General features: G+C 42.7%; 1 protein-coding gene across 2 annotated transcripts in view; it reads left to right on the forward strand.

Moving 5' to 3' along the window:
• The first annotated feature begins 202 nt into the window (after nt 1-202).
• TTC17 (tetratricopeptide repeat domain 17) overlaps nt 203-17,978 on the forward strand; it is a 125,532-nt gene continuing 107,756 nt past the window's right edge. For both annotated transcript variants that reach the window (XM_027979637.3, XM_027979638.3), the window contains exon 1: nt 203-378. In XM_027979637.3, the coding sequence (XP_027835438.1) occupies nt 220-378 (159 nt within the window). In that variant the 5' untranslated portion in view covers nt 203-219. The remainder of the gene's footprint in view (nt 379-17,978) is intronic.

A 17,978-nucleotide genomic window follows, 5' to 3' on the forward strand; every position in this document is an offset into this window, starting at 1 on the left:
AGAAAACAATAACAAAAAAGCGGTCTCCGACCTGAAGCCAAACAGGGACAGGGCCTAAGGCATCGCTTCCGCGTCGCCCAAACAGAGGCGGAGGAAGCCGCTTGTCAGCCGGCGGCACCACCTCGGCTCCTCCTCCTCTAGCGTCGACCTCCCCAAGATGGCGAACGGCAAGGGCTCACTTCCGCTTCCGGTGCGAGCCGCCGGGCCGGGGGGGGCAAGATGGCGGTGGCAGTAGGGGTCCGCGGCCGGTGCGAGCTGCCACCGTGCTCTAGTCCAGGCTGGTTCCTCAGCCTGTCCGCCTTGCTGAGTGTAGCAGCTCGAGGGGCCTTCGCCACCACGCACTGGGTCGTCACGGAGGACGGGAAGATCCAGCAGCAGGTAGCGGCCAGGGTGCCCCTCTCCGCCTGCCCTCGCCCGGGGGGAAAAGATTGCCCAGACCGGCCCGGCCCCTGGGTATTAGGCTCCGCGCGGCTCCGCCCCCGGCTTACCTTCTCACGGTCCTGGTGTCGGGGTTCGGGCGACCCCCGCGCTCTGACCCATCCATTCCCCGCTAGTGGACTGACTCTGGCCTCTGCCGTCTGCAAGTTCTCAGGCTTCCTTCCACCCCTGGGGTCGCGCGCCGCTCGTGGAGAGTCGCCCAGCGGTGAGGGGATCGGGCCCTGGGGACCTTTTCTGGCGCTCTGGCTTTAGAAACCGGATTCATTATTTCTTCCCTGGTGCCTCTCGGGCCCACGCGTCACCAGCCCTCCCCGAGGAAGTAGAAAGCAGGTGGCAGCGCCCGGCTGTGCGCGAGTCCCAAGGAGGTGACAGCTTCGGCCCCCCAGGCAGTGTGTCAGCTAATGCTTCTTCCCTCGTCTCCTCTCCCACATGCTGGCGTTCGTGTCAGGCTCGGGTGCTTTCAGCTGGGACCGTTACCCGGGTCAGCAGGGGCTTATTACAAACCGCACGCACACTCTGTTTGCAAAGGAATGCTTGAGAATGCCTCTGGTGGCGTTGCCTGCATCTTTTCAGCCGTAAACTGCCCTGGTTTCCTAGTGTTCTTTGCCCAGTTTCTTTACCTAGTACCTTTGACCCGGCTCCGCAAGGAGGATATGTGATTTCTTAGAAGGTTGAATGAATTACTCAGAGGAAAGGCTGCTTTTCTTACATAACTTTCTGATGGCCTGTATTTTGTGAATGCTGCTGATGCTTGAAGAATGCATGAGTGTGTATTCTGCTGCAGAAACTCGGTACATTTAATGTACCTGTAAAGTCCTGTAAAGTCCAGGGAACATTTACAGAGTGATGTGCGTGCCCCATGCAATTTCATTTGGTCCGCTGGTCCGAAATGTATTAACCATTGTCCTGTAAAAGTCGCGGGTTGTTTGTAATGCTTGGTGATAGGAGCACAATGCCAGGCTTGCGTTTGGGTAAACTGAAGTTCACATTTAGAGCCACCGTGTGATGGCAAATTTTGTCTTAAATATAATGAATGAATAAAGCAGTTTAAAAGTCATTGTTGGTTTCGGTGAGTGGCTTTCAGTGTATATCTGAGAAAAGGCTGACTTCTTTATACTGGGTGGTAGTTTCTCTATACCCAAGTTATTGCATTAGAAAAAAATTTCCTTTTCATGGCCATACCAAGTGAGATTTAAAATACATATGTGTGTTTCAGACACCCTAGACAACACTTACAAATTCATTTCTAACAGAAGATTGGAAATTTTTTCTGCGAGTCCTGGTTGCTTCTGTCCTTCTGTCTCCCAATAAAGGATTTCCCTGAGGCCCTGGTGGAGGGGGATGTGGAATTAAGTCACTCCTGCTGCTTTTGGGGGAACTGTCTCCTATTGGCTCTTTTGCAGTGTTGTTTTTGGCCACAGCTATTTATTACCCCCGACACCTGACTTCTTCCCATTTTGATGTCTTGCTGTTCAGCTGAGAAGCTGGCCTATCTGAAAAGTGAAAGCTGGTAGAAATGTAATATATGCTGAACATTGCAGTGGGAAAGTTGAATCTGATTCGGTTTTTGTTTCTTCAATACGGCCTTTCTTTTTGCACATCGGGTTTTGGTGGGGAAGGGTGGAAGTTACTAGAAACTTGCTTGAGAAAGGGGCAAATCTACAGAATCATCTGTGTCTCTTCCAAGTCACCCCTATAATTTGTAGTTAGGCTTAAAGTTAGGAAAGCAAGATTTCTTTACTACATCTTTTTTTAGTGATCCTCTTCAGTGAATTGTCCAGTACTTTGCTAAATAACATTACAATGTTAAGTTCAGGCAACTGCAAAATTTTATACCAGAAGTAAAGTTGGTGACTACAGTGTGACAGTAAGAGGCTAGCGAAGGGGAAGTGAAGTGAAGTCGCTCAGTCGTGTCCGACTCTTAGCGACCCCATGGACTACAGCCCACCAGGCTCCTCCATCCATGGGATTTTCCAGGCAAGAGTACTGGAGTGGGGTGCCGTTGCCTTCTCCAAGCGAAGGAAAGTTGGATTTAATCTGAGGAGAAAGCGCATGTAACTAAAGTGAGAGCTGAGCATCAGGGTCGGCCCCTGAGTTCCACTCTGATAGTTATGCGTGCCTTACCCATGCTGTCTTTTCTGGGAAGTTGGATTTAATCTGAGGGGAAAGCGCATGTAACTAAAGTGAGAGCTGAGCATCAGGGCCAGCCCCTGAGTTCCACTCTGGTAGTTATGCGTGCATTGCCCATGCTGTCTTTTCTGTCCATAATTTGAATGCAGGAGAATCAAAACCTTAATTTAGATTTAGATTAATTATCACATTTAGATATATTTATCAAAGAACTGAAAGATTTCTTTAGAACATGAATTTGCATATATTGCAGATGCGGAAGACCTTGGTTCGATCCCTGATTTGGGACGATCCCCTGCAGAAAGGAACAGCTAACCCGCTCCAGTATTCAGGCCTGGAGAATTCCATGGACTAGTCCATGGGGTCACAAAGAGTTGGGACACGACTGAGCAAACTTTCACTTTTTCAGATCTATTCATACTTTCAGAAACACAACTAATTTAGTATATATCTTGTGTCTTACCGGAAATGCCAAACTCCTTTCTATTTGTTTTTGGTTGTATTAGCTGAGAGCAGTGGTATGATTTCATTTTTATTTGTTTATTCTGGCTGTGCCACGCAGCTTCCTGGATCTCAGTTCACTGACCAGGGATTGAACCCCAGTATGAAAGCCCCAAATCTTAAGCACAAGGCCACCAGGGAGCTCCATGATTTCATTTTTAAAGTTAGGGAAAGGGGTAAGGACAAACTGAAATAGCAGACCTTTGCAAATACCTTTTGAAACTCTTCACACAATATTTAAACCTATCCAAATTAGGTATAATAGGTCATTGTTTTCAGAGTGAATGTGAAGTGCTCATGAATTAAAAATCTGAACTGCCCAAAATACAGACTTAGATAGGAACATTTTCCACCATTATAGTTAAAGTTTTAAGTACAGTAAGCAGTATTTCCCAGAAGAAGATAACATTTATTTTGGCTTTTCTGTTTCAAGCCTTAGATGATAAAGATAGACACCCCTAAGTTGCAGAGTGGTAAACCTGCCATATATATTGGAAGGCCTGGATCTGTAGAGGGGTTGAAATGAGTCTTTCAGTCAGGGCCAGGAAGCGAACATTAGACTTCCTAACAGTCAAAGCTGGGACTGCTTCTGGTAGCAGCAGGTGTCTGGTCCTTGGCATGGCAACTCAGGGAATTGTTCCTTTCCACAGTCCCCACTCTGTCTAGGAAGCACACCGTCCATGTTTTTAGGCTCTGTGTTTACTGAGCCACTGAACTCCGTTGTCCAGGGAGTTACTGGAGCTGGGATGTGAAGCAAATGCTCCAGTACTAAGTCCATTTCCCACTGAGTCAGAGGACTTCTAAGAAAAGGCACTCCTCCCCACCTCAGCTTTTCTCCAGGCTCCAGGCTTTGGCATACTTCTGAACTCCTAGTATCCCTGCACCTGAAAATTAGTAAGATTCTCTCACTTTTTTTAAGCAGGAGTTCTTAACTTGTGATCTATGGGCTTGAGGTATGAGATTTTATAATCTAATTACTAGGAGGATCTCCAGTGTAATCAGGGCAGTGGATCTTTTGTATGACTTCAAGATAAATTTTTGTTTGTTTGTTTCATTTTGACAATTCTTTTTGCTTAATTACTAGTATGGAGACAACCCTATTTTCTTTTTTAATCTAAAGTGTCTAGCAATTCACCAGCATTGAAGGTGAAATAAGCTTTTGTGAATTAGCCTAAGAACCTCTAGTGTTTGACCCTTGGGTCAGGAAGATCCCCTGGAGTAGGAAGTGGCAATCTACTCCAGTATTCTTGTCTGGAAAATTCGATGGACAGAGGAGCCTGGCGGGCTACTGTCCATGGGGTTGCAAAGAGTTGGACGCAACTGAATGCACACACACATGCATGCACCTTGTCATATCACTTCTTTGGAGAAGTTTTTGCTTTATTTTCCAAATCAGCAGCTTACAGATCAATTTTTGAAATGTTACCACTTAGTTGTGGACTTACTGAATCAAGAATTTGAACTTCTAGCACAGGATTTATTACCTCTGATAGTGTTTTCATAAATGGAAGTCTAAAAACCTAAAAATTTAGAGTATCAACCCTTGGCATTTTAGATTTGGAAAACATTCTTAAAGAATATATGGTACAACTCCTAGGAGAGAAAGTCACCTGAAGACACTAATGAATGGTATTTAGTGGTAGCAAGAAGTAAAGATGTATTTATTTGTGGTAGCGTGCAAGTGAGCAATTTATGCAGTTTGAAGTGGTTTGGTTTTTCTTAACCGTTATAACACCTACAAAGGAAGGAATATAAAGAAAAATAAAACCAAATGAAGAAAATGTCTTCTCTTTTCCAGTTTGCTTTACCTTTGCAGAATGTTTTATGATAACTTCGAATTGGGGGTGGGTGGGTGGAGAAGGTTCCTAAATAGATGTGAGTTAATTTCACATTAACTTAATCATTCTGCCTCTTATCAAGGGGATGTCTTCAGAGTTCAGATCATTTTAACTGCTCAGAACAAATAAGGCTTCCTACAAAATGCCCTGAAGCCTAGCAAACTTGGCAAAGAACAGTTGATGAGCAACTATTTCAGCAACTATAATATACCCTAAGGAGGAGCTATTATATTTAGTTGGACAAACTGGCTAAATCTTTATTTACTGATCTTTACTAACTTGTAAGTGAAGGAGTGGTTTAATTTTGGTCTCATGTTAAGTGATTTGGTTAATCTGGGAGAAAGCATCCATATGGTACTGTGGAGCTAACAACTTCATTTCAGTGCTTTTCAAAACGGAACCCATCTTTTTGGCGCGGAGCACTGTTTCTGTGTTTTTACACTTCAGGGATTTACTTGGACCTAGAGGTCATGCTAGTTAGTTACTAACTAGCCAGGCACCTGCCAAATCTTTGGAATTTATCCTCAATGTTGACATCAAAGCGTTTCTTACACAATGCATTTTTTAAAGCTATTTCCCACTATTATTTTTCTTCGTGTAAATTACCTAGGTGTTAACTGTGTTTATACGGGAGAGTAGTTATAGCTTGGAAATATACAGATAAATTACAGCTTTAAGTTCAGTTCAGTCGCTTAGTCATGTCCAGCTGTTTGCGACTCCGTGGACTGAAGCACACCAGGCTTCCCTGTCCATCACCAACTCCCAACTCCCGGAGCTTACTTAAACTCATGTCCATCTAGTGGGTGAAGCCATCCAACCATCTCATCCTCTGTCATCCCCTTCTCCTCCCACCTTCATTCTTTCCCAGCATCAGGATCTTTTACAGTGGTCAGTTCTTCCCATCAGGTGGCCAAAGTATTGGAGCTTCAGCATCGATCCTTCCAATGAATATTCAGGACTCATTTCCTTTAGGATTGACTGGTTAGATCTCTTTGCAGTCCAAGGGGCTCTCAAGAGTCTTCTCCAGCACCACAGTTCAAAAGCATCACTTCTTCAGCGCTCAGCTTCATTTGTAGTCCAGCTCTCACATCCATACATGACTACTGGAAAAACCATAGCTTTGGCTAGACAGACTTTTGTTGGCAAAGGAATGTCTCTGCCTTTTAATATGCTGTCTAGATTGGTCATAGCTTTAAGTACTTCTCCCAATAATTTATTGAACAAATATTTATTGACAGCTTCCTTTCTTCACCACCCCACAGTGCTTTGAAGGGTATGTTCTTTTCCATTGGCTACAATTCTCATTTTTTCCTAGATGGTGAGCAGAGCACCCCTCCTTCTTGAACCATTTTTTGGGGGACAGGGGGCTCTTCCACCTCTGCTTATCTTCTAGATCCTGGCTTTCAAACTTGACTGTGCACAGAAATAATCCAAGGTGCCTGCTTAGGATGCTGATTCCCAGGTTGCTGAGAGTGTCTGATTCAGTAGGTTGATGGTGAAGCCAAGATCTTTACATTTTAATCAAACTCCTCAGGAGGTTATGGTGCAGATAGGTCACCGAACATTATGAGAAATTCAGTTTTAGATCTTGCTCTTCCTTTGCCTTTTTTTGCAAGCTTCTCTTTTACTCTTTGCATATACCTGGGCAGTCTCATTCTTTCCCAGGACTTCAGTTACCATATATATGCTTGGAATATCTACCTTTCTACAACTCAGATTTTCTTCTCCAGAGTTATAAGTTCAAGACTTCTGTGTTAACTCCACGTTGAACGTCCTCTGTGCACTTCAAACTTCTTATTACCAAATCTAAACTGTTTTACACCTACCCCTGTGTGATGCTCTGTTTCCCCAAACTTAAAGAAAGACACCGCGTTCGCCATCTGCCGCGACCACTGCTACCATCGGACAAACAGGTAGTACTTGTCTAGTTGTCCTTTCCCATTTCTCCCTCCTCCTTACCAGCATTTTTCAGTTTTACTTTATAATTATATCCTGTTTCTTTCCGTAGCCACTGGCATTGCTCTAATTCTCACTGCCTCATTAATTGCTGTGACTTCCTAACTGCTCTCTCTGCTTCTAGTCCTGTCTTGCTTCCAGTCCATTTTCTCCACAATACAATTAGAATAATCTTTCAAAACCTTCTTTGTTTAAAAATTCGAGTTACAAAATTGATGTGTGGCATTGTAAAAATAAATGCCCGATGCTATGGGAGTATATAAAGTCACAGAATGAAGCCCTCCTACCTCTACTTATTATTACTCCCCAAGAAAAAACACCTTTAAAACAGATGAGTACATACCCAGAATATGGTTGAGGTTCGTTAACAACATGTCTTGAGTTTTGGCCTTCCCTTCGCTCTAGCCTGTCTCTGCTCATCCTTGAGGGCCCCACTCTCACTTCCGAAGGTACACACATAACACACTTAGCCATACTTAAGTTTTTTGTCAGTATCCCCAAATATGCTCTGCTCTCACTTACTTCTGGGCCTTTGTACATGGTCTTCCCTGTAAATGTCTCAGTCCGCCTAACTCACACTCATCACAACTTAAACATCAGTTTGTCAGGGACGCCTCTCTGATGTACAGATTGGAATAAGCTGTTCTCTCAAGGTGTTTTCAGAGCATCCCGCATTCCCCTGTGAGAGCATTTGCCCGGCCATGTTGTGTCTTTTGCGCTTTTCCACGTTTACTTTTGTAAATGTCCTACTAGACTGCTGTATGCTCCGTGAAGGGAGTAGCTATATTCTTCTCTGCAGCTCCAGTATCTCTCACTGTGTCATCACAGAGGCTGCAGTGGTATCTGTTGAATGGATGATGTAAGGAAGCATGAGAAGTGGTTCCCACTTTTTAGAAATTTACCATTATGTGAATGAAGCCTTACAGTACTAACTAGTGTGGAAATCAGCTGGGGACTAGCCTAAAGGAAGCCTCAGGAGGTCTTGAAATCTCCAAGTAACCCATCCGTGCACCAGCCCCGAGGCCGTCAGAGACCTGCTGTACACAGGTGAGATCCATAATTTCAGAGATTGCTCATGCCTCTCTGTGGTGGTCAGACTGTGTATGCAAGAGAAGTCATCCACTCATCGCTGACGTATCTGAAAGGTCAGCACTTGCTCAGTCATTAAAAGTAGGAAGAAGCGACAGGAAACTGATAAACAAGAAAAGCAGAAAAAGCATCAGAAAGGGCTGAGGTGAAGTAGGAGGGAGCTGGCAGCTGCACTGTTGAGGATGGATTAGATCAGCCGTGGGGTTCAGCAGTTGTTGCAGTTGAAAAGCAGCGCTGGTGGAAGTGAACAGAAGGCTCTCTGACAGCCAGCAATAAGAGGACTTGCCAGCAAGTCAGGTCAAAAATTAGAACAGCTTTGCGCTCCACGGTGTAGGGAGCTGGGTGTGGGCAGGGCCTGCATCTCAGCTGTGCACCACGGGGGCAAGAGCAAGGGGAATCCCTCTGCCAGCAGACTTGTCCGCTTCCAGACTCCCTTCCTCGCCACACGGGTCTCTTTTAAACCCATTCCGATCGGTCCTTCATCCGCACCACTCTTGTCAAAATTCCCAGGGCCTTCCATATTGCCTCATTCAGTGCTCAGTTCAGAGGCATCTTTCTGAACCTCTTAGCAGCCCAGCAGTTACCCTCAGACTTCATCAAACTATTTTTTTTACGTGACTTTCGGAATGTATATTCCTGGTTTTCCTTCTAAATCCCTGCCACAAGCTCTCATTCTTTTCTGCTGAATTTGGTTTGTTAGTTTTAAATATTTAAACTTTTTTGGTTTGTTAGTCTTAAATATTGGAGTGCCCCATTTCTTCCCTCTGTGCGTGTGCCCACCAGATGATCTGATGCCATCTCATGGCATACAGTGTTGTATCTGCAGTCCCTGGACCCTATCTGCAGTCTCACCCTGAACTCCAGTTCGTGCAGCCAGCTGCCTACTCAGCCTCTCCACCTGACTGTCGAATAGACACCATGCGTGTATCCTGTGCTAAATTGAACCCTGGATTTCCCGCCCCACCACACCTGTTACCAGATGGTTCATGCCCCCAAATCTTGGTATTGTCCTTAACTCTTTCCTGTCACATCTCATACCCAGTCTATCGGCAACCTGTCAACTTCCGAAATGCATTCTGAATCCTGCCGGGTCATTCCACCTCTACTTTCCCAAGCCTAGTCCAGGCGATCGTCTTCTCCTGAACCTCTGCAGTAACCGCCTAATAGGTCTGCTTGTTTCTCTGTTTGCTGCATAGAGTCTGTTCTCCCTAGAGCAACCAAAGTGATCTTTTAAAAAGCAAAAGTTTTGGTCGTGCCACTCCTTGAGGAGTCTTGGAGGAAGGGAAGCAAAGAGTCTCAGAAAACCTTCAGTGGTTTCCCGTCACTTAAACGCTTAAACACTAAAACCTAGTTTTCACCAGGACCTGTAGGCCCTGCAGGATCTGGGACCTGGCTCTTGGCCACCTCTCTGCCCTGATGCTACTTTCCTTGTGTGCTGTGTTCGGTCATATTGGCCTTTAGCTGGTTTTCAGAGTACCAAGTTCACTTGTTTTGGGTTGACCAAGACCTTTGCCTTTGCTCCTTCCTCTACGTGAAACACTTTTCTGCAGACATCAACATGGCTCATCCTTTCTCTTCTCTCAGGCCTCTGTTCTCATGTCCCCCATTTCTGACCAGACTGTCTAAAACAGCATCTCTTTCCTCACTCTGTCTTCTGTATGTTTCTTCATGGTATTTATCGCTGGCACTATATTGTAACATACACTTTATTGCATGTCTCTCTGCAAGAACATAATAAGCTCTGTGAAGGCAACAGCTTTGTTCAGTGAAGTAACCCAGTGCTTAAAACAGTGCGCTGACACATGATGCACACTCAGGAAACACTGAAGAAGTGAAAGAGAGAGTGTAGGCACATCTGTGTGTGCAAGCAGTGATTACTCCTGTATTAGCTCCCGCATCTCATATGGACATACTGAAGGGCCACCATTGCTGTAATAGTCTGGAGGAGGGAGGTGCATTTACTTTAAAGGAGCCAAGCTAATTCACTCATTCTCCCCATTACCAGTGCGAGGTCTGGACAGCCTAAGAATTTTTTAAGCACATGGAATGTCTAACCCAGAATTGTAAAATGGTGCCTCAGATAATCTGCTCTCCTCTTGGCTATTTTGGATATCTTGCTTCTCCAACCTTATGGTACACTCGAGCTCGTATTTGAGATTGTGACATTTGTGTGTGTGCATAGCTGCTCAGTCGTGTCCAGGTTCTTATAACTCTGTGAAATGTAGCCTGCCAGGCTCCTCTGTCCATGGATTTTTCAGGCAAGAATACTGAACTGGGCTGCCATTTCCTCCTCCAGAGGATCTTCCCAGCTCAGGGGTCAACCCCGGGTCTCCTCCATTGCAGGCAGATTCTTTACTGTGCCCTGAGCCACTGGGGAAGCCCCTGCGGCATTACTTGAGTTAATTGAATATTGTATAAATGTAGGTAAGTCACTTTATATTTTGCTTTCAAGACATACTATTTGGAATTCACACTGTTGTGCTTCCCATGTTTGCTTAGTCAGTAGTAACTGCTTCATGAGTCTAACTTGAAAAGAACTCACTTATATATTTACTAACGTTTTCAGCCTTCATTTTCTCTCTGAGGAACTTAGTTATTTCAGTTAAAATCAGGTGACTGGCAAGAGGCTCTGTCCCCAAAGGTCAAGCCTTTCCACCTTCAGTCTGATTGTTTGGTGGGGAATTGAGATGGGTAGTTAATCTTTAGATAGAACCTAAGAGAGCAGTACATGACAGCAGTGGTCAGGTGGAGTCAGGGAAGTTTTTATGGGAGCAAGTATTTGCCGAGTGCTTTTCGTGTGTCCATCACTGCTCTTGGCACACTTGGGTCACTCATTCAGTACATGCTTGGATGCTTTTTGTGTTAGGAAATTGAAATGCAGCTGTGAGGGAGATAAAGTCCCTGCCTTAATAGAGTTTGCATTTTTTATAGTCATACATGGAAGTGACTCATAATTTAGGATATCACCAGGTAACTTTGATTGTAATAAAAACCATTTAATGTCTGTAATTCACTGAACCCTTTACCAAATGTTTTCATGTTCATTATCTCGTTTTATCATCATACAGACTCAGGAAAATGTGGTACTGATCTTTTATTAAAAAATTTTAGAAAGAATGTGGTTAAATTATTAGCCTGAGGCCATGCAGGTAGGAAGTGGCAGAGTGTGAACTCAAGCTCAGATCAGATTCTAAACCCTCTTCTCTTTTCTACAGCGCTAAACGTTGCTACTAACATAAAGAAAAATATTTCTATAATTTTATTTGTAAAACAAATACTCATAAATATTAAAAATTTTCTTTAAAATTTTTTAGTTTTAAATTGAACTAAAGACTATAAAATATATGATAATTAAAAGTTTTTCGCACTATTTAGTTTGTTATAAAATGAAAAGTTAGAATTTCATGACTACCCACAGTCTCTCTTCTGGAAACAACTAGAATTATTTGTGTATTCTTCCCTAAAGTTTCTGTGCATTTGCAAACACACAGTTTTTTTGTTTGTTTTTTTAAAAAATACGAGACTAGGAACATTTGGTCTCACTGTTAGCTTTTATTCACTTCAGAAGACTTAGACATCTGTCCATATCAGAAATAGAAGGCTACCCTTTTTTCTCTTAAGCATGCATAGTGTTGGGTTGTGTGGATGTTCTGTAATTTATTTAAGCAGTTCCCTAATGATGGACATTTAGATTGTTTCCATATTTTTACTACTACAGACATTCTTGCAGAGGGTGAACATGCAAATGCATATATTTAATTTTCTTAAATTTGCTAAATTGTTCTCTTAGCAGACTGTGTCAACAGTGTTTGGGATGTGCAAAAAAAATTTCATAATCCAGTTCTAGTGAAAGACCTCTATCCACTGCCTTTAGCTAAACAGTATTGTGACCATCAGTGGAAATAAGAACAGAAAGGGAGCTTCAGTTAGATTTTTTTCATCTTCATAGACAAAATTAAACCTTTGTCATTAATGTTTATTTTACAGTTGCTGGGACTGCAATAAAAGAGATTAGTCAAGCTGACTTCTTTTCCCCCATGGTTAATACTGCCACTATTTTGATGAATAATCAAGTTGAACTTTTTCCAGTTGTCTCTTATAGACTATCATTTTCCAGTATGAAATAGCAGAGTCATTTCCTGGCCATTGAGTTTGCCATCATCTGAATAATGATGAAGTTACTAAGGTTTATTTTCTGGCCCTGATTTTAATTTTCCAATATTTGATTGGCAAATCTGTCTTAGCTTTTTGTTGTTCAGTCATTAAGTCGTGTCAGACTCTTTATGACCCCATGGACTGCAGCATGCCAGGCTTCCCTGTCCTTCACTGTCTCCCAGAGCTTACTCAAACTCACGTCCATTGAGTCGGTGATGCTGTCTGAACCATCTTGTCCTGTGTTGCCACCTTCTCCTCCTGTGCTCCATCTTTCCCAGCTTGTCTTAGCTTGGGCTGCCATAACAAAATGCCATAAACTGGTGACTTAAACAACCAAGGCTTATTTTCTCACAGTTCTAAAGGCTGGAATCCAAAATCAGAGTGCCAGCATGGTTGGGTTTCTAGTGAGACCTCTCTTTCTGGCTTGCAGACAGTTACATCTTCCTCCTCCCTCTCATGGCAGAGCAAAAGAGAAGACAAGCTCTCTGGTACCTCCTTAAGCTTACAAGAGCACCAGTCCCGCCGTGAGGGCCCCAGTCTCATGTTGTCGTTTAGTCGCTCCGTCGTGTTTGACTCTTGCAGCCCCATGGACTGTAGACTGCCAAGCTCCTCTGTACATGGGATTTCCCAGAAAAGAATACTGGAGTGGGTTGCCATTTCCTTCTCCAGGGGATTTTCCCTACCCAGTGATTGAACCTGAATCTCCTGCATTGACAGGTGAATCCTTTACCGCTGAACCATCAGGGAAGGCCCCCAACCTCATGACCCTCATCTAAATCCAATTACTTCCCAAAGGTCCAGTCTCCGGTAGATGGTAAAGTGTCTGTCTACAATGCGGGAGACCCAGGTTCGATTCCTGGGTTGGGAAGACCCCTTGGAGAAGGAAATCGCAATCCACTCCAGGACTATTGCCTGGAAAATCCCTTAGACAGAGGAGCCTGGTAGGCTACAGTCCATGGGTTTGCAAAGAGTCAGATATGACTGAGCGACTTCACTATATATACACTATAGGACTTCTACATATGAATTTATAAGGGGGGACACAGTTCAGTCCATAGCATCCCTCTGGTGCACATGTTTTTTCATCACCAAAGTGCCTGGTATTATGTCTGGTACTTAGTAGATTCTTGTGTTAGTTTTCTATTGCTGTCATTAAAAATGACCACAAATTGAGTGGCTTAAAATAGCACAGATTTATTATCTCACAGTCCTGTAGGTGTTTCACTGAGCTAAAGTCAAAGGGACAGCAGCACTGCCTGTCTTTGTAGAGGTTCTAGGGGAAAGTCCATTTCCTTGCTTTTCCCAGTTTCTGGAAACCACCTGTAGTCCTCAGCTTCCAATCCCATTTTATTGCATCTTCAAAGCCAGCAACCTTGCATCTCTCTCTGTGACCTTCCTCTTCCACTTTTAAGGATCCTGTAATTACATTGGGCCCACTTGGGTGACACTCTCTAGCTTGCTTAATTAAGGTAATCTGACTGGCAGCCTTAACTCAATCAGTGACCTTAATTTCCTTTGCCTTGTTCAGTTCAGTTCAGTTCAGTCGCTCAGTCGTGTCCGACTCTTTGCAACCCCATGAATCGCAGCACGCCAGGCCTCCCTGTCCATCACCAACTCCCGGAGTTCACTCGGACTCACGTCCATCCAGTCAGTGATGCCATCCAGCCATCTCATCCTCTGTGGTCCCCTTCTCCTGCCCCCAATCCCTCCCAGCATCCGAGTCTTTTCCAGTGAGTCAACTCTTCGCATGAGGTGGCCAAAGTACTGGAGTTTCAGCTTTAGCATCATTCCTTCCAAAGAAATCCCAGGGCTGATCTCCTTCAGAATGGACTGGTTGGATCTCCTTGCAGTCCAAGGGACTCTCAAGAGTCTTCTCCAACACCACAGTTCAAAAGCATCAATTCTTCGGTGCTCAGCCTTCTTCACAGTCCAACTCTCACATCCATACATGACCACAGGGAAAACCATAGCCTTGACTAGACGGACCTTAGTCGGCAAAGTAATGTCTCTGCTTTTGAATATGCTATCTAGGTTGGTCATAACTTTTCTTCCAAGGAGTAAGTGTCTTTTAATTTCATGGCTGCAGTCACCATCTGCAGTGATTTAGGAGCCCAAAAAAGTCAGCCACTGTTTCCCCTGTTTCCCCATCTATTTCCCATGAAGTGATAGGACCAGATGCCATGATCTTCGTTTTCTGAATGTTGAGCTTTAAGCCAACTTTTTCACTCTCCTCTTTCACTTTCATCAAGAGGCTTTTTAGTTCCTCTTCACTTTCTGCCATGTATCCTAACATATTCACACGTTTGGAGATTAGCACATGGACATCTTTGTTGCGTCATTGTTCTGTGTTTGATATTTTCTGCCTGAAAGAAAAACCACTTCTGAGTTACATATACATCCACTCTAACTGTACAGCTGCATTGTTTCTGTATGTGTTTACAAGAATATCGTTAAGTACACAGATCGGAAATGTTCATGACTCTGGGGTCCTGACTCAGTGTTTCGTTTTCTTTTCTTGTGAGGCTGTAAGTTGTCTACTTTATTCATTATGTTGTTTGTATCCTTTTTGGTGAAGTAAATCAGAAAATGTAGACTGATGACTCTTATAAGAAGTTGTTCATTAGTTGCTCATGTCAAAAATGGTTACTTGCTGATCAGTTGAGAAAATGGTGATTGACATGAATGCTCTAATGATATGTTCAGATCTAGATTATAGCTGTATATTTAATACTTCAAATACCTAGATTATTTTATGTCAGTTTAAGTATTTACAACTGTGTCTTCCAAGAACTGAAAATGATGAAATCTAATTGAGGGTAACTTTAAAAAATAGGGATATAAGGCCATAAAAATTCATGTGATGGTCAAGATTCAACATTTTTATTTCTTTAAAGTTGAATTTTAGTTTGGTAACTTGGTATTCTATAAAATTGAGGCTGGTTTTTTATTTTTTATTAAAATACTCTACAAGTACTCTGAGAGTGGAAAAAAGTCATCTTTAATAAAAATTTATTTTCAAATCTTGACAGTTCATAACAGTAGTATTTTATTGATCTGATACAATTACATTTTTCTAGTAAAAGGTCTAGAAAATGTTACATTTTTTGGCAATTATTACAGCCAGGAAGTTGTGTAAGTCTCTCTTAAGAGTCCAGGCTAAACTGGTATTTTGTGAACTTGAGCTTCTCTAGCCCTGAAAGGCCACAATAGTTGGACTTAAATTCTGAAGAGAGAGTTGCATGCAAAGTCCAGCAGCAGTCTTTTCTGCCTCTCTCATCCTGTCCCTCCAGAGCCCTTCGCACTGGCAACTGCAGGAACCTGACCGGGCCGCAGAGCTGAGGGCCCTTAGGCCGTCATTGTGAACTAGATTTGAGATAAGAATGAAAATGTGAGGGGAGAAAGGAATAAGAAATACAATAGATACTGTCTTTTTGACTGTTTGGCCCCAGGCCTGTGCGAGGAGTCTTTTTCTCTGTGTATATTTAAGGGAAAGCTAAAGATTGTTTCTCAAATCGGAGCTTATACTTGTCATTACAGTTGTTTTTTGTTTTTTGTTTTTTTTTTTAAATACAAGAAGACATGTTGCATAGCACTATATAAAGTTTCATTTTAACAAGATGACCTGTTCATAGCTCTTTAAAGAAAATAAATACTTTGTAAATTTAAGTATACGTGTTCACTGTAGAAAAGGTCAGAAAACACAAACCAGAAGAGAATAATCATCCAGCTAGAAAGCACCATTCATAAACTGCAATGTATAAACTGTCAGATGGATTTTAAAGAAAGATTTTTTTATAAGTGTTTAAAAGGCAAAAATGCATATGGCTGACAAAGAAATTAAAATATGTTCATGCTTTTCTTGTGTTTCTGAGTGTATAGAAACTCAGTTACTGTTGTTGTAAATTTCAGCTGATTGAACTATTCTGGAGAAAAGCTAGTAAAAAATACAACTTTTAGAAGCCAGTCCCAACAATCCCCATTCTGGGAAGGAAACAATTTAATAGCTATTCAAAAAATTTAGGGGCTTCCCTGGTAGCTCAGTTGGTAAAGAATCCACCCGCAATGCAGAAGACCCCGGTTGATTCCTCGGTCGGGAAGATCCACTGGAGAAGGGATAGGCTACCCACTCCACTATTCTTGGGCTTCCCAGGTGTTTCAGCTGGTAAAGAATCCGCCTGCAGTGTCGGAGAACTGGGTTCAATCCCTTGGTTGGGAAGATCCCCTGGAGAAAGGAAAGGCTATCTGCTCCAGTATTCTGGCCTGAAGAATTCTATGGACTGTATAGTCCATGGGTTTGCAAAGAGTCGGACACGACTGAGCGACTTTCACTTTCAAACAATTTAGGTGTAAGGATACTTATCCCAGTATTGTTAAAAGGAGAGCGTAAATTTTAGTAGCAACTTGAGTAAGTGACTTTAATTTAATTGTTGTTGTTGCCCAGGTTGCAGTTGTTACTGTTTAACATAAAGGTCATCTGCTAAATATGATAATGTAAACCTGTATTTATTGGGAAAGAAGTCTGATAAAATTTAGAGAAGAAGAGAGAGGGAAAGGATATAATAGAGTAGATACATTATCTGATTTTTTTAACAGTATATGCATAGCTATATATGTATATAAATGCTGAGAAGTTACCCTGATAAATATATTTGACAGCAGGTATCTCTGAAGTTGAAAGTTCAAGTAATTCTAACTTTCTTCTTTAGATTGTCTATAACGTGTCTGTTTTTATATACCATATATATTTAGCCTGTAAATCAGAAAAAAAGATTATTTTGTTACTAAGTTTTAAATTGGAACTTTAGAATTAAGCATCATGAAGACAGAGAGGGCTGACTTTGTCTGTGATACAGTGAGCAACTTAACATCAGAAATAGCCACTGCTCACTGGAGCCTTGGTGTCATTTGACAAATTGACAGTTGAAAAGAAGCTCTTAACTGTGTCTTTGGAAATAGTCCCTGCCTAAAGTCCATCCTAAAGGAGATCAGTCCTGGGATTTCTTCGAAAGGACTGATGCTAAAGCTGAAACTCCAATACTTTGGCCACCTCATGCAAAGAGTTGACTCATTGGATAAGACCCTGATGCTGAGAGGGATTGGGGGCAGGAGAAGAAGGGGACGACAGAGGATGAGATGGCTGGATGGCATCACTGACTCGATGGACGTGAGTTTGAGTGAACTCTGGGAGTTGGTGATGGACAGGGAGGCCTGGTGTGCTGCGATTCATGGGGTCGCAAAGAGTCGGACACAACTGAGCGACTGAACTTAACTGAAAGAAAGTACACGTTTGTATGAGCAAACTGAAAGAATGACAACTTCGTTCATTTGAATATCAGATTACTTCAGTGGTTTAGACTGGTTAAAAGTGATACTTTAATAATAGTGTTCAATCTTTTATAGAGGTAGAATTTGGAAAACGTCAGGAATTTTTAGAAGTCATTAGGTTGGGCTCCCTCAGTTTATAGAGAAGGAAACAGGAGCCCTGGCAGAAAAGGTGATTTGCTTTAACCGTCACAGAGCTGGTCATGGGCAGGTCAAAGGCTTATTTTTTCCTGATTCCTGATGGCTTAGCCACTTTACCTTCTTTCCAGATAGTCATCAGTGAGCCATGATGCCTTAGGAGATAGAGAATCTAACAAATGTGATGTCAGATACTTTCCATCAAACAATCAACAATGTATCATGTACCTAAATAAGTAGGTGTTAGTTGTTCAATCATGTCTTTGTGACCCAGTGAACTGTAGCCTGCCAGGCTCCTCTGTCCATGGAATTCTCCAGGCAAGAATACTGGAGTGGGTTGCTGTCCCTTTCTCTAGGGAATCTTCCTGACCCAGGGATCAAACCCAGGACTCCTGCATTGCAGGCAGATTC

Source organism: Ovis aries, chromosome 15, assembly GCF_016772045.2.
Source record: "Ovis aries strain OAR_USU_Benz2616 breed Rambouillet chromosome 15, ARS-UI_Ramb_v3.0, whole genome shotgun sequence".
In the NCBI taxonomy this organism is placed as follows: domain Eukaryota; kingdom Metazoa; phylum Chordata; class Mammalia; order Artiodactyla; family Bovidae; genus Ovis; species Ovis aries.